Source organism: Sylvia atricapilla, chromosome 6 (assembly GCF_009819655.1).
Source record: "Sylvia atricapilla isolate bSylAtr1 chromosome 6, bSylAtr1.pri, whole genome shotgun sequence".
NCBI lineage: Eukaryota > Metazoa > Chordata > Aves > Passeriformes > Sylviidae > Sylvia > Sylvia atricapilla.
Window position 1 is genome coordinate 61,110,811 of NC_089145.1, and position 17,146 is coordinate 61,127,956.

The 17,146-nt window shown below is 37.4% G+C and overlaps 1 protein-coding gene across 3 annotated transcripts in view; it reads right to left on the reverse strand.

Moving 5' to 3' along the window:
- Positions 1–418: 418 nt before the first annotated feature.
- NUBPL (NUBP iron-sulfur cluster assembly factor, mitochondrial) overlaps positions 419–17,146 on the reverse strand; it is an 80,097-nt gene continuing 63,369 nt past the window's right edge. For 2 of the 3 annotated variants that reach the window (XR_010743893.1, XR_010743892.1), the window contains 3 exons: positions 13,631–13,751; positions 10,118–10,334; positions 9,671–9,743 (listed from right to left, as the gene is read on the reverse strand). Coding sequence is in view for 1 of the 3 variants with exons in the window: in XM_066322136.1 (XP_066178233.1) it covers positions 1,326–1,388; positions 9,661–9,743; positions 13,631–13,751 (267 nt within the window). In the remaining 2 variants the exon portion in view is untranslated. Of the gene's footprint in view, positions 1,389–9,660; positions 9,744–10,117; positions 10,335–13,630; positions 13,752–17,146 lie in introns of those variants that run through there. The other variant, XM_066322136.1, reaches the window with a different exon arrangement.

The following is a 17,146-nucleotide window of genomic DNA, read 5'->3' on the forward strand; positions in this document are numbered from 1 at the left end:
AACTCATCAGTTGTGCCTAGATTTTTCATGTTAAACTCTGGGTAAAGAATATTACTTAAATATTCTTAACATAAACCTATACCAATTTTCTATTTCTAACGTTGCATCATTTCAATAAGGAAAAACTCCATCCAAAATTCTGACTAAGTACTTGGAATACAGGGAAAACCTTGGTCCCTCAGAAGTCAATAGCAGAAGTCCCTAGTAGGGTTAAATTCACTCTATGGTAGGGTTAAGATGTATGTTTTTATTATGTTTTAAACTTGATTGTGTAGATGGAAAAGCCTAAATGTCAACTCAGAGACCTAACTGTAAATGAAAACTCATTCCCTGAAGGCATAATCTTTCACTTCCACACACCAACACAAAAATAAAGATCACAGGCAGTGAAAAAAAAATAAACCAGAAGGCCATGCAGTTTGAAGACCAAATATTTCTTTACTTCAAAAATACATCTTTACATTCAAATTCCAAGTCACTGCAATGTAGTAGGAATATGCAATCATAAATTTAATTTCTCTTGATCATTTGCATTCCTTGGCAAACTGATCTCAGGAAAAACATCAGTTTTCAGTGAAGACCTCTGCTACCTTGTCTTCTGCCTGGGTTCATTATAATGTAAAACAGGCAAGAAATAAGCCTCAGGGTCACGGAACCCATTCTGCACTGAGCTGTGAATTGCCTCACGATCAAACTTTATCCAATAATGAATGAATTTGCTCATCAAATCCATCACAAGAACTCTTCAGAGTATTTGTGGATTTTTTAAGTTTTCTTTTAAGATGAACATACAAAAGTTCACAGCAGTTACAGATCTGATTTTGCTTCTTAAAATCTTGCAGAATTTACAGTTATTTAGACAGCTAACCACGTAAAGAGCTGAACAAAAACTGAGGGGAATTGAAACTGAGTATTGAAATTTGAAAGGAAATTGAAAAGGAGTATTGAAAATTTAATTTTTAAAGCAGGATTTATGCCTTGGCATGCCTCTCATCGTTCTCCTTGCATGGAGAGGCTGTTTTTCATTCTTGACCTTAAAATAGGGCACACATAAAAAAATGTACTTCATTCCTTCTTGCTTGATGATGTTACAATTCAGCAGTTAAATACTGTCCATCATCATTTGCACACTTGAATCCTTTCAGTTGCGGCAAAACAATGATGGCAAAACCAGTAATTATCACAATCATCATTTAACCTCTGGTAAATTATTTCCTTAAGAAGTTCTTGGAACTAATATATGGACTCCATAATTAGGTAGCAGGACTCTTCTGCATTGGCTGCATCAAAGATGACTTTTTTGCTAAGTTTCAGTGGTAAATGCTTCAAGCAGGAGGTACTGCTAGTCTTCTTGATATTTCCATAGCAATCTTGAGATAGGCTTTGGCCTGCAAAAACAAAAACACACACTGAGCATTCCATTTTCTATAAAAAGGAATATTTCACAGCTAATTAGGTATTTGCTCTTTTACACAATAAGAAAAAAATTAATGATGTTTAAATAAATGGGATAAATTTAGCCTGTGTTCAGGAAAAACAATGCATTAATGCACAGAATAAGCACAAGCACTACATAAAAATATTGGTGGGGGAGTTTAAATTTAACTGAACAATTTGTCTTTAACAACAAGCGATGTCAATAGTCTTCTGGAAGAGAAGTGATGAGGAAGACAGAGACTCTTTAGTCCCACAGGTACTATTAATTATAAACTTCCCTCACCCTGACAACCAGGATGCACTGTGCACAGGATAGAGAATTAGAGAAAACAACAGCATTCAAAAAAAAATTTTTTTTGAGACAGTTAATTCATTACAGACTAGACTGTCACTATGGAAATTTCCTATTTAGACTTTTAAAGTATTTAAAAATAAAAAAAAAGACACTGTTCCAGAAGACTGAAGTAGGTATTGGAAAGAACTAATTCTGCAACACTAGAATCCACACAGTTAAAAAAAGAAAAAGCTCTTTTTCATACCAAGTTGTGGCACATCTGGTCAGACACTATGTTATCATCTCTAAAACCCATGACACAGCTAGGACCATGACCAGTCTCCACCAACAATAATTAACAAATCTAATGTCAAGGGACTTGTATAAAAACACTCTGTAAAGTCCAACACAGAACAAACAGCAAAATTAAACCAAATTATTCCTGTAACAAGCTCAACAATTTGTAGTCTAAAGAGAATATCTTTCAAAAATCTCAATGATTGAGATAAGAATGTCTAATTAAAACAGTATCTTTGTGTGCACGTATATACACACTTGCACATTGTTCCAGAGGTTGATTACTTCCGTTGATAAAAATCTACACCTTATCTATAATTTAAATTTGTCATACTTCAGTTCCCAGCTGGTGCATCCCATTCTGGGTCTGTCTAGTACACAGCAAAGTGCCCTGACTGAGCTTGCTCTTCTTTCTGCTCCAACTCTGTTCCATCATGACAAACCTGCTCCACGTTCTCCAGTGAGTTTGCATAGAGAGAACACTCTGACACAACCCTTCCTGTTTTCCTCCAACAAATCTCCACAATAATCCCATCCACACTGATTTCTGCTGTCTCCTGCAGGACAGCTCTAACCATGAATTAGTCCTTGTGTCCCTGATGAGCCCTTACAACAGCAAACAGACACAGAGGCCAGATCTTGGGGGCAGGAAGAGAATGTCTGTGTCACACCAGGGCCACCAGCACTCGGTGTCACTGCTCTGAACAAAGTGTCAGCCTTTTGCAGGGCCATGCACTGCTCCTGCCTCCTCTTTTTTTAGGGACTGCTCCTGGCTTGTAGGGTTTTCTATTCTGGCACTCCCACCCTCTATAGCTCATATTCCCAGTGCTCACATCACCTTAAAACTAAAGCTATAAAATTTTCTGAGTTTGTAAGGAATGCAGACAGAATTGTTTTCTCTCACACACATGACCTTTGTGGCAAAAATGATGGAATGAATTTACAACTTCATTCACAATCACGAATTTCAAACTTCTGTGGCTACAGCTGCAGTGCAACACTCACCTCAGTCAGCTATTAATGCCCTGGGTAGTCCAGCTACCCTCAACTAACCACTCAGACAAGACAATGGACTCACCTGAAGTAAGGTGAATTACTTGTAATTCCAGGTGGGAATTACAAACTATCTGGAACAGTCCCACAGGCAGCTCCCACTTGGAACAGGTCGATTCATGCATTTTAATGAGTCAAGCAACAACCTGCATAAGAAACCTGGCCCCTTCTACAGACTGCCCAAGCTGTTGGCCTGCTCCAGAGCTGACCAAGTTGTACACAGAATTAGAAAATCACCCTAAAAAGACTCAAGTGCTTATACAAATGTTATGTCAAGAGCCCAGTAAATTGAAGATACTTTTCCCACAAAATGCTGTTAATGAGTGTCTGAGCAACAGTTCCCAAAGTACACTGGCCCTTATCTGCCAGGCAGCTATCACCACTTTGCAACAGGAGGTTGCCAGCATCACCCAGACAGCATTCTCAGAACACATCTTGCCTGCTGAGCTTCCAGTTTTTTGTTTTCTTGGACCTTTACTGTGTCTGTTGAACAGCCCAGTACATCTCATACTTGTCCTTACAGAACTCTACCCATCACCTGGCTTTGGCAAAAATCACCTGTTTTGACCCTTGGTTTCCTGTTTTTGAACAAATCATTTAGCTGTGAGCCTATCAATCAACATACCTGAAAGGTTTAAACAGAATCTTGGTGACTATCAGTATGCACTACATAAAAACAACCCTACATGTATTGAATTGTTTTTTCCTACTCAGGATCTTTTCAATGTGGCATCTGTAGGCAAAGAACGCAGTCCAGTTCAGCTGTTTAATCCATCATTACTAAGCAAAAGAAGTTGGGTTGCAACTGCAAACAGACAGGGTTTACTATTTCCTTTCCAGGTGGAAAAAAGGCAAAGAAAGAGTGAAGGATGAGCTCTTATTCATCACCCATATCCTTTTTCATTTTAATAGGATAAAAGCAAACTTCTCAGGTCCGTTACTCCCTTTATGTTTGAAAGCTCTAAACGAATGGTTTATAGACTTTCTGCAAACCATTTGCTTGCTGATGGACAACTTTATATTTAACAACAACATATCAGTTATCATTCTTCCTACTTTATGAGGATGAAGAAGTGCTCAGGAAGACAGAATACCCTAAAACCAGACCAGACTTGTTTATTATGAACACTGACTGATGGCAGAATAGATGGTGGAGTAGGAAGCAGAGAACCTGTAATGAAGTTCACCAAGAAATGGAGTGAAAAGTCCTACTTAGCATAAATAATCAGAACATCCTGATCCACCATTGTGTAACAAATCTGTATTATCACAGGCTAACAGATGTGGGGTAGATTTAAACTGGAAGACTTTTTACAAGCCCTACAGTAATCCTAGGTTAATGTGAGCCTTTCAGTTATGGCATTTCATTCTCCCTAAAAAATCTTACCCATGAGGGAAGTATGCATCATTGCTAAGATTGCTGCAGACTGTACAGTCATCGCTGACTCTGCCCTGTTGTCATGGTTGAGGTTGGTTTGCCCTGGTTTTTGCTGGTTTGTTCCCACTGGAGTGCAACACAACTCACAATCAACAAAGTTAAAGCATGTAGGAGCTGATTGCACATTTTCCTTCAGCCAAACCACTGCACACAAACGACTTCAGACCAGCAACTCAAACACACACTGATCCTATCATTCATTGTAGGCCTCATACACCATAGGGTGTAAATCCAGTACTGACATGGTTTCTAATGTCTATTTCTGATTGCAAGGCTCTATTAAGCTGCTTTATCCAGCCCAGCAATCCAAAGGAGAATCTGTGCAAGACCTGGCTTTCTGGAATAGCAGATGCTGTGGATGCTGATATACCTGAAAAGAAGGGAGAGGAATTTAACTCTGCTCCGCTGATCTGTTAGGGCTTACAATTGTTTAATTGCTGAAGGAAACCAGCCACCATGAGCTACTAATCCAATAGTGACTATCACAAGGACAAATACTAGTCTGAGCTACCATCTACATGGAAGTAAGCACAGCCACTAGTAACTTCAGTTCTTAGCACTCCCTGTACAATCACATTCCATTTGCCAGTTCAATCAGATTTTTAAACACTTTTAATTTCCATTGAAATTGGTAGTTACTTTGACACAACTCCAGCCTTCAGTGCATGACTAGAGCTGCCTTCCAGTGTCTGTATTTTACTGTGGTCAACTCAGAAGGCACTAAAAACATGACAACAAATGCAACTTTAAATGAGTCTACTTCAGATAAAAGCTTCATGTCACCCAGAGAAATTCTTGGTTCCTACAAGAGGTCCATAAACTATCCCACTCTGTCCTCCTCTGGGCAGCTCTACCGTAAGATTCTTCTTTGCATGCAGTGGCAACTCTTGCCAAATTACAATGAATTTTAAAGTCAGAAAGGCAAACTTAATGAGACAGTAAATGTCAATCCATACATTACCACACGAAATGGGGGAGACAAGTAAGTAAGCTGGATTTATGAAACTAAAACCTCAAAGAAAAATCCTTAGTGCTCATGGGAAGCTTCCTGTTAATCCTATGGATCAGCAGCTGTAGTAGCCAAACCACTCTTGGAGGCAGCCCCAGCTGGGTAATGCTGCTATCCCATGGTGCCATTACAGACATCTAAACACACATCCTGCCAAAAAAACATGGGTAAGTAGAACAGTGCAAATCAAATGCAGTACAGCAACATCCTTCAAACAGACTATCCAACACTCAGCATTTTCTTCAGCAGGCAGAGCCATGAATGAGGGTCTGATGATCGACTGGACCATCTACACCCTGAATGAAGGATTTGAACTGACATGTACCAAATTGCTGCTGTGATGATTCAAAGGAAGCCTCAATGATAAAGGCATAATCATACCATGCAGCCTTCTTTAGGGTTTGCTTTTTTTAAAAAATATCACACCCTGGACTGACCCCTCATTAAATGAAATTATTGATGACAACTAAACCACGAAACAGGATTCTGTGACTCTTTGCTACCAGTACTTCAATTTCTCTCCAATTACTTCTTGCAATCTTTAAAAAGCTGTATGTTTTTATCCTGCTCATAGATCATTCTTTCATAAGCATTCTACAGAAAAACTGTTTCTGAATACAAATTTGAGTGTCTCTTCGGATGGCACCACAGTAAGGTTTGTAACGTTCTGATTTAATTGAAAAGGGATTATTAACCAGACTTATTTTGCTCTGTTCCATCAGACTGCTGATGCCTTATGTCCCTGCTTTCCATCTGACTGGGCTCCTTCTCCTCCCTTATAGATCAGCGTGCAATTTATTGGACCCAAAATCCTTCACCTGTATATACAGGATGTGAATGGACACACTGGTACAGAGAATGTATTTTGTACTTGTTTGAGCTGCTTCTTTGATCTTAAGACAGGTGAGAAGAGTTTGGTGCTCAGCAGTCACAGCCAGGCTGTCTGTTCTGCCAAGGTATTGATAAATCCAATGCCACCCAGGCTGTGATGTACCCAAAAGTTTCTAGCAGGAATTCCTCACAAGATCACCACCAACTGCTCCGTAACTCTCTGGGCTTTAGGCTCACAGAAGGAAGAAGCTCTCAGGAATCTCTGCTTCTCTTTTCTCTGTGTGTGATGGAGAGTTCACTGGGCACTTATCAGCTCCTTTTGGTGGAAGAAGAACGCCATCATTAATCATGTTCTATATCTCTTGCTGGGCTTCCAGTCTTCTTATCTGCAAGCTTCAGGATGCCTCTTCCAAACACCTGGTTTGCTGCTGGCTCCTTTCCCCGGTCCATAGGAAGTTCCAGTACATCTGAGCATGATCAACTTCACCTGGTTTCAGTGATTCCTCATTAATCTTCCCTATTCTACCATTCTAGCAGCATTCCTGACTTTCATTTACCAGTTTTTGCCATCCAGTGACTCTTACATCTGATTGAGCGTGCAAAAAAGTGGAGCCTCAGCCAGATAATCTACCTCCAAAGTGTGATGGAGGAGAAAAATGCTCAATTATCTCCAGAAGGGTCTCACTGAGAAGGCAAGCCCTCACTGTTGATTAAGTATTAGCTTTTTATTGAGAATCTTGGTTCACCCCCAGCTGCTGCACTAGGCTGATGATGCAAGTACAGCAATATTCAATTTCTACGTCACAAAGTTTTATCAGTGAAGAGTTTTGAGAAAAAGCCACAATTTAAACAACTAAGCTGACAGAAACACTAATGTAGACAACGTTATATCAAGAGAAAAATCATTTTACCAGCAATGCTCTTTCTCCCAGGGGACTGCCTCAAGCTTCACCAGAGAGAACTCCAGTCAGCAAAGTTTCCTATCCTTTAGCTATGTTGTCAATACTTTCCTTAAGCAGATTAGTCTTATGCATCCTGTGCTTTCCCTGAGGAAGAACTTTCTAAGTTCACATGCACCATTCTACAAGTAATTTTTTTTTTTTTATAGTTCTTTGTAATTTCCTTGTCATTTGTGAAAAGGAAACCCCTTTTCCACCAACTACATCTAAGCATTAAAATAACAAATTTAGACAAGTTTGCTTAGACATTCTGAAATTCTAGTGTGAAGTCAGAGATATACTTTTATATATCTGCAAGGCAAGATGAAGCCCATGGCAGATGTGTAAGCAAAAATGTATTAACTGACATTTTAGAAACCATTTTAATCTAGGCTTGACAGAGCTCAAAAGGTGTGACAACATGCTGGGTTTCTAAGAAGTCAATCACCATCCCCATTCCCTACTGTTTGAATCTGCTAGGTATTATTTCAGGTCTATGAGTCTGTATTTCATTTTTAAGTGTGTTCTAACAAAATCAGCACAGAATTTTGTATGAACAATCCCCTGCACATTTAAGCAACAAGAGCAGAGAATTTCAGTAGACATTGTTCTCTACTTGAAAAGTTGTTAATGCATGAATAGCCACAATTTCAGTTTATTTGAGAAACATGGTGATGATGGTCATGTATTAAAGATTAGAATCTGACCTTACATGACCTCTTCCACCCTCTGTTATGTGTAAGAATTTAATTTTTCTTTGAAAATGTAAGAGAACAATATTTTTTCTCTCTTTAAAATGAGAAGAAAACCAGGGATAAAGGAAAATTCTTTTTCATTCCATAGAGATTACTGACATTTAAAAAAAACCACATTCTCTGAGGAGAATGATTATTTCACAGACACAATGGCAGAGAAGGATATTAAGAGTTTTCCCCAGAGTCACACATATTTGTCAATCTTTATTCCTCTGCATATTTAACTCAATTGCCACAAATGATGATTATAACCCACCCTTTTGTTATCAAGAACACAGTTCAAGGAGGAACAGATGGCAACACAACAGAATTTCTTGCCTTTTTATTTTCAGAATGCTATCCCATACATGTCTGAATTCTTAGATCAATAGTCCAGCAGGCTGCAGACTCTTGGTTATTACAGATTTTAGATATAGTGAGTTTTCAATCTTCGTTTCCCAGCTGTTTTACTACAGCTTTGACCAAAGCCATGCATCCATTCAAACCTTCCCAGTGCTGATCAAGCTTCCCAGAGAGAAACTTCCAATATGGATTATAGGGATTCCTTTTCAAACAGACCTGCACTCAAAATCACTGTTATTTAATAGCATGGGCCTTGCAAAACCTAGCAAACACTAGCAAAAATATGGCATTCAGTTAGAAGTCAACACACCATAGTGCTGCCTCTTGTCCTTCCAAACAAAACTACAATTTTAAGACTGCTCTTCCAGAATACTGTTCAGTATGTTAATAACACTGGATTAACAATGCTAATGTCCTCCTCCTCCTTTTTTTTTTTCTTCTAAAATATTGGGAAGGAAAAAATGTGCTTCAGCATGCACCTAGCAATCATGATATTGAAAAAACTACCAATATCCAAGTGTTCCACAGTAGAGTCTACCTTATTGTGAATTGAGTCTACCTGTTATCAGCATAAATCATTTTTTTTTTACTATACATCTTTACACTGAAGCAGTAGTCCAAAGTGGGGCTGCATTCTGCCATATACTGTGCACAGCACCCTGCCCTACAGAGCCAGGCAGACAAACTCTAGCAGAGAAAGAAAACAGCAAACAGGAAAACCTTACTCTATCAGCATTAACGAAATTCTGTATGTGCAACGACTTTTCTTTACAGATTTGCATATTTGACTCCCACCACCTCGCACTTTCTGCTGACAGCAAAATGTTATGGCAGCTACACTGAAAAATATATGTCCTCTTGTGTATAAATTGCTCCACTTCCTGCTGAAAACAACCCAGGTACTGACAATCTGAAGTTTTGGTCCAAACATCTTTGCATACGGCCCTTGGACAGTTTCCAGGCTCAGCTACCTCCAGTTTTAGAGGACCTACATGAGCTGCAAGGTCTCATGAGGCTTGACACTGACCTTCCTCCTCTTACAGTGCCAGGCCTTGGATCAAATCTTCTCTACTCTGAATGATTCAACCTAATTAAACAAAACCAAACCCACAGCAGCAGAACAAATGACCAGCATTCCAAAATCAAGGGCCTGAGTTACTTACTGATCCTACCTTCATCCACTTTATTTCCTTACTTCATTCAGACACACATTTCTTTCCAAAGAGCAATAAGAAGCAACTCTGCATTCACTTTCAGAGGAGAGCCTTCTGTTGTTTTAAACTTACAGCATCACTTTGTGGCTGAGAGATCACAACAGGCTGTCCTGAATCACAAGTCTCCCGGATACTGACGTGCAGTGGAACATCTCCTGCAACAAAAATACCAAGAAACACATATGTGAAGACTTTGTATTGCTTAAATGTTTCCTTAAAATAACCCTAAAGCAACTTGAAATCCAACTGCCATTTAGCACACTCTTTGAATTGCTTTATCTCCAAAAATTAGCATTTAAAATGAAAATGGGCTGCAGTATAGTTTCCTTACATCCGTAATGAATAAAGGCAAACATATTTTGGATTTTTCATTCTCTGAACAGAAAGGACCATGCTTTAGTCATTTATTAGAGAAGGAAGAGCTTTTTGCCTCAAACACATGGAAAAAATACAGGCTGAGATAGAAATTATTTTGTTTATGTGAAATAAATTGCCTGAGTGTTAGGCAACTGTTCATCATGCAACTTACTGTTCAGCCTATCTCCTCACTGTAAGTTCTTTACAGTGCTGTTTTAAGATTTTAATCACTGTTCAAAGACTTCTTTGAATACTTAATTTCCAAATAATAGCGTTTGTTATTGTCCTTATTAGGCCTTGGATGCAATTCAAAGGTGGACAACTATTCAGTTCATTCTTCTTCCCAACAGAAATCTTCTTTATATTCTGCTTTTCTAATGAGCAGGGAACTGTCAGAGAGGAAAGGAACATTCTAAAGGAGAATCAATTAGCAGCCCTATTCCATTCTGAGACACACTTTCTGAAACACAGATTTCACCACCACAAAAAAATTTGAAGATTCCTAGGTTTAGTTCAGTGCTACGTAAATAATTTTGAAGTGAACCTTCTTTTACGGCTATATTTTAAATTATGGGCAGATGAAGACAGAACAGCCTACCTTATTTCAATCCTGACATATCAGAAAGCATGTCAGTTTAATTCAAACATTTTAGCATCTTGATTTAACTCAAACCAAGGCCAGTGTAAATTACTGAGATTCAATGTATTTGGAAAAAGAAACAGTTAAAAAAACTGTATGGAAAATTGACAAAGTTTAAGAAATAATAATAAAAACCAGAATCCAAAGCAAGCAGGAATACAAACAAACACAGAAGCTGTGGCTCCATGATTAGCATGCGGAATCTTTGAAGAACATTATTATTATTTAGGATAATTACAGTCCATTTCCTTCAAAACTTTTTTTCTTATTTATTTCAGTCACGAATAAATTTGGATATAATAGTCTGTTCATGCATTCATTAAAAAAAAAAACAAACTCAAGAGAGTTCTCTGAAAGTTTTCTAACCATAAACATTCTTAATTGAAAAACAGTAACTTTGTAAATCTCCCTGACATTCACTTCCAACTCTTACTTTATGTAAAGACTAATCTTTTTTCCTAAGGATGTTTTGTTAATGAAAAAATACTTCTTAGCTATCAGCTTAATAACAATCTCCAATAATTACAAAATAGCAGCCTCTCTCTTTTTCTCCTCAGACTTACAAACATATGCTAATACTGCAGGAGCATAACAGGACTTGTAAGAAAAAAAGTGCAGTCAGAAGATAAAGAAAAATGCACTATAATTTTTCTAAAAAAATCAGAATTTCATATTTTAAGCAGAAGACACCAAAACCACCTGCATAACTGTTTGGGTGGTAAGGGTTTCAGGAAAATAAAACTTCTGCACTCTTCTTCACTACTCAAAGTGATGGGAACTTGTCATCCTAAGTTTTTCTGATATTAACATCTATTGCTGATGGCAAAGAAAGAGAATCATTTAAATTTACTGTAGGAATTAAAAACAAAGTTTTTAAAATCTGGCAGTCATTGCTGACAGTCAGGAACCAGATAGTGCAAAAAAAGCCAGGAATTGCAAAGGTCAGGATGGAACACACAAAAATTATTATCTCAGTATCAGGTATACCAATGGTACAGCTTTCTGGACACAGTTATAGCCCTCAAACTTTGGGGAAAAAAATTCAGAGACGTGGAAAGAAAAATGAACAGTACAAAGTCTCTCTCACAAACCTTGTCACATTTTCCTTTAGAGAACAGTAAAAATAAAAGGCAATCAGAAGTATATTAAATAATGGACTATACTGGAAAGTCTCCTGGCAACTGCTGATTGTCTTCTGTCAAAAACAAAAATAAGGTACTCAAGAATATTAATGACAGCAAACTCTGCAAAGTGGAAGGACAGTACTTTTCAATCCTGCACACTGTCAGCTTGCAGAATTTGTCAGAAGTTGAGTGACAAACATCTTGTCGGGTTTCTAAGGAGGTCTATGTGCTTATCTAAACACACAGAATAGCCATAAGTGTCAGAAAACATAGGCAAAATAGATTTAGAACTACTAATTTTAAATATATGCCCTTTACAGATATATATGTAAAAATATGTTCTCAAGGTTCTTGGGCAGAATTCAAGTAACACTGAGCTAAAACTTCCATTTGGGATGGATTAATGTAAAATCTGTACGCAGTAATTCTTGCAATACCATATGGTATTATTATGTAATGGTCATCCCTGGAAGGAGGAGCACTCTAATCAGATCAAGTATGTCATTCCAAATGTAACCCTTGGGGTATTACTCTTAATCTTAGTCTGGTTTTTACATTGACAGTTCGAATTTAAACTTCACTCTGCTTTATTTTGTACATCTCATCTATCCCCTGCTAAATCTGTACATCTCTCCCATCACTCCTAATTAAACCCAATCACAATCAGTTCTGCACTCTTAGGAAATAACAAAAACCACCTACGGGACCAATGCCACGGCACATCATTTGTGCCTCTGTATCTAAATGAATGTTTGAGTCAACTACTTGCAGAACATTTGCATCCATGCACATAACCCAGGGCTGCAGAAAGCCCCTGGGGCTCTGATCACAACTCATTAGATAGTCAGAAAGCTAAAAGATAGCCCAAAAGCATGTCTTTAATTATGTGTTGCCTTGCTATCTTAAGTCTATGTCAGACCTTGATGTTTCTTTGTTGATCTTTCTAAGTGAGCTTCCTGGTTCTTTTTAATGAATTAGCTATGGAAAATCATTGAGATAATTAGAGTAATACATGGAAACACATCATTAGCACACGCAATTACCCCATTTACCGACTTAATTACGCTGTGTTTTATTCTTTACTTACAGTGCAGGTTGAACCATGCCTTCTTAAATCAGCAATGTGTGTTCTAAAGATCCAGCTATATTTCAGCCTACAGGCATGACAGATAGCTTAATCACAGCTAATCCCAGAATTAAGTCAGAAAGGGACCTTAAAAGTCATTTATTTCCAACCCCCTTCCATGGACAGGACACCTCCAAAAACAGCAAACACCTCAGAGCCCCATTCAACCTGCCCTTGAACATTTTCAGGAATTGAGCACCCATAACTCTGCACAACCTGTGCCAGTCACTCACAGTGAAGAATTCCCTCCTAATATCTAATCTAAATCTACCCTCCTTCAGTTTAAAGGAATTCTCCACTGCCCTATCATTGCCTGCCTTTGTAAAAAGCCTCCAGTTTTTTAAGATTTAGGTACCAGAAGGCTGCTGTAAGGCCTCCACTGAGTCAATACGTAACAACTCATTTCTTTTAAATGAAATAAATGAAAAAACATTTATTGATATTACTAGACAGAGTTTAGGTCTCTTCTAAGACTAAACAGAATTCTTGGTTATTTTTTAAAAAAATTGCTGTATAGTCAACCACATAATGAATTTCAGGTAATATAGTACACTGATATCAAAATAATTTATATTCTGGATGGTTTGTAAATACAAAGATTTAAGATGCAATTCAAGAATTTTCATGAGCAGTCACCATCACCATTACAAGACTGACAAGGAAAAGAGGATACTACTTATTAGTTCCATTCTATCTGAAAACAGTCTGAATACAAAGTAATCTAGGATTATGCAGCTAATGCTTCATGCACACCATTAATTTTTTCTTCAAAAAAACCCATTTCTATATTCTTACCCAAAATATCCAATCCAAGGGTTTTTGCCAGATCTCTTACGCCATCAGCTCCAAAAATATGTGTCTCATGCTTACATTTGGGACACTGGAACACACTCATATTTTGAACCAGTCCTAAAACCTGTCGAAGGAAAGGAAAGGATGTTCAAACCAAGCACTGGGATTTCCATTATTCATCTCTGATAACACAGAATAAATTATCTACTAAGAACCAACAGAGAGTGGTTATTTAAAATAGGAATCAGACTCATTAATATCATCAGCTGTTATTGTCATCTCAGTGGCACCATCAGCTGTGCATTATTTCAGTTTTGTCATGTTTACACCTCTCGAAGACCAACAGCCTGGTTCATAACAAAAAGTACTTCTTGCACAAACCTAACCTGCCAAGAACTCTCCCTGCCAGTAATTCAGGTGGTCTCTAGTTGTTAGAGAAAAAAAATACCCACTATGCTAATGAAACATGTCTAGGAGGAAACAGCAGTGTTCAATGCAACCAACATATATTTATTTAATTAAAAGTGAAGGTACAACTTCTGGTACTGAACTTAAAGTATATTATTTTACAATATCATAATAAAAGTTCTCTTTAGTTATAAGCTGAAATTTGTCAAAAGATGGTCACCTGTTTTTTCTATACAGCCATGAAGTATATTTGCTACATCTCCCTTTACTTATGTAAAACTCTCAGATGGTTTAAAGCAAAATTTTAAGAAAAAAATTTTTTAAGAAAAAATTATTTTAAGAAAAAATAATGTTTAAAAAAATTTATCTACTTCCAATTTAATAACCCAGGAACTAAGAAGTCCTTCAGCCAATACAAAAGAAAAGCTGAGATACAGCTGTATCACCAATACTAGACCAGTTTTAGAGGCCTTTTTTATTTCCATTTAAACAAACCTTATTAACAGCAAACAATATTTCAGCATCACACAGTTTTAATTTTTCAGTGTTGGTCCTGTTTGTCAGCCAATAAATAGTGCATATTTAATAATATATCATTTATTCTTCTGGACCATGAAGATGCCACTTTAAAATACCACATATAATACAGAATATTTGCAAACACACAACTTTACTGCTGAAGTGTATTATTACTATGCATATTTCTACACATATATTTACAGAAGGGAGCTCCTTACGACCTTCAGAGCTTTTAAATCTACAAAGTAATAGGTCTTGCTAATGAAGTCAGTAATAACCCTCATTTCCCTGCTCAAATAATAGATGTGTAATAGCTTCAGAGCAGCTGTTATATACACCAACTATTCTGTAAGTGTGTGTGAATTCTATTCTAGTCCTTGGTGAGCTTGGCACATTTGGCTCAGGAATGACATGAATGAAAACTTGTCTGCAGCACAATACAGGAGCTAACCTGTGGAAGCAGCATGGAGCTGCATTCCATTTAGTCTAATCCTTATTTCAAATGAGGAGGCATCTGGCAAGAAGAAACAGGAAATTAAGAACTCCTTCATTAAGAGTTATCTGTACACAGTTTCTGAATGTTTACATATTTCTTGTGCTCAGCTAACCTCTTGGTTAAACAATAAATCATGCTTAAATCCAAATATACAACCATCTAAGTTAAAGAAATACAGTGATGAAATGGAAGCTCTCTGTATTTCCATTAGGAGACAGTTCCTGAGAAACCCACTTCAGTTATAAATTCACTGTACTTAAGGATGGATGGGGCTGACTTCAGTCTGGTGGGGACTGAAGTGACCAGGGTTACAGTTCCTCTGCCATCAACTGTCCCTGTGATCAGTCACTCCACACTGAAGTGCTTCAAGTAAACTTGCAGAATATTTCTGTCTTCTTACCTTTCATCCTCTAATGAGCTATTTCTGCCTCTAATATCTGCTCCCAACATGGAGCCATAATCATGGCTGGTTACTCTGGGTGCTTCAGAAATACCAGTAAGAACACAGCAAAATAATCCATTTTAGTATAACTTGAAGGAAATACACAGCTGAGTTTATTCAAGCAGTTTTTTGAAACCTGCAAAATCCACAGAATAAGCTTCCAATTCAAGGAAACTTCCAGAAAAGTTGCAGGTTTAACTAAAGCCTAGTCTTTTCTTTCAGGAATATGATTGATATGATAAACTATAATGAACTGAACTCAGCCTCAGCAGGTGAAATAGGCAGGTTTTTCCTTAAATACTCAAAATTATTCACTTTGAGTCACCCTTTGGAATGGCAAGAAAACATTGGCCAAACTCACACCAGACAAGAATCTTGAAACTTGTGATAGGAGTCAGCAACACTTTGTAAATTTTTTCTTCACTCTAAGTGTAGATGTGCTCCACTGCACAAGAAATGTCACTCCTCTTTTAATTACTGTGTCCTAAGACTGAAAATAGGGATTTTGCTCTGTAAACCTGGTTTTAATGCTGAGTCTCCTTGCCAGATTTTCATTAGTTACTTCCAGTCATTTTACTTCCACTTCAATAAAGGACAAACAACCTTTAACAATTGTGACTTTACTGTGGTAATACTACATGTGTCACCTGAGTCTTTGATAACTAGTAACAGTGGGGTGAGGGGAAGGTGGAATATATAGGCCTGTATGTACAGCACTTTCTGAAAGATTTTAGAAAGATTTCTGAAAGATTTTAGAGATTGGAAATTCAAAGTTCAGTTAATTATGTAATCTGGATATGTAATTTTAGCACAGACCTGCAGACTCCACATCTTTGCCAGAAACCTCAGGTCTGAAGCTGTCCGTGAAAAATTATGTCACTTCACATTCTTTAGATCCTTATATTTAATTGACATTTAGAAATGCAGTACATATGCAGAAACTGCTTTAAAACTCTAGTAAATGACACATTTGTACACATCTACAGACAGGGCAGGATAGAATGAAACAGGGTAGAATAAAATAAAGCAGCACGATGAAAAGGTAAGGCCTGAAAACTGGTTCGAGTACACTCCAACTCAACCTGTGGTGTAACAGCTTTATTGTGACTTCTCACTTGATTTGACAGGATCTGGTAATTCCAGTGAAGCAAAACAGATCATTCTTAATATCTGATCTTTCCACTAGTCAAATCAGTATTAGCCAAGCCCATCCTAGAATGCACAATTTTCTTGGAGGCCGCTTTCTTCAAAAGACACAGCACAAAGCAGTTTTAGAAAGAAATCTTGGTAATTTCTCATGAAAACAAAAGGAAAATTCAGTGAAGTATTAACTCGAACACAACTTAAATTGAAGAAAACAATCATTTGAGCAAACCCAAACATAAAATCAAAACAAAATGTTCTGTACGTTATTCTTCTTGTTTTCCTTCTGGCAGCAAATTATCCATGTCACAATAGTGTCACTTTGATGCAAACATGCTTAAAGAATAGTTAGCAATAATGAATTTCTTTAATCAGGAAAACAGTAGCTATGAAAGGAACTTCCTTTCTTAAGAAAGACTAAAAGTGACCTTCACACAGGTTAGCAAGAAAACATCTTTTTTTTCCTTACAGTTTACAATAAGGAAGCATTTCAAACCATACTCTTTCATCA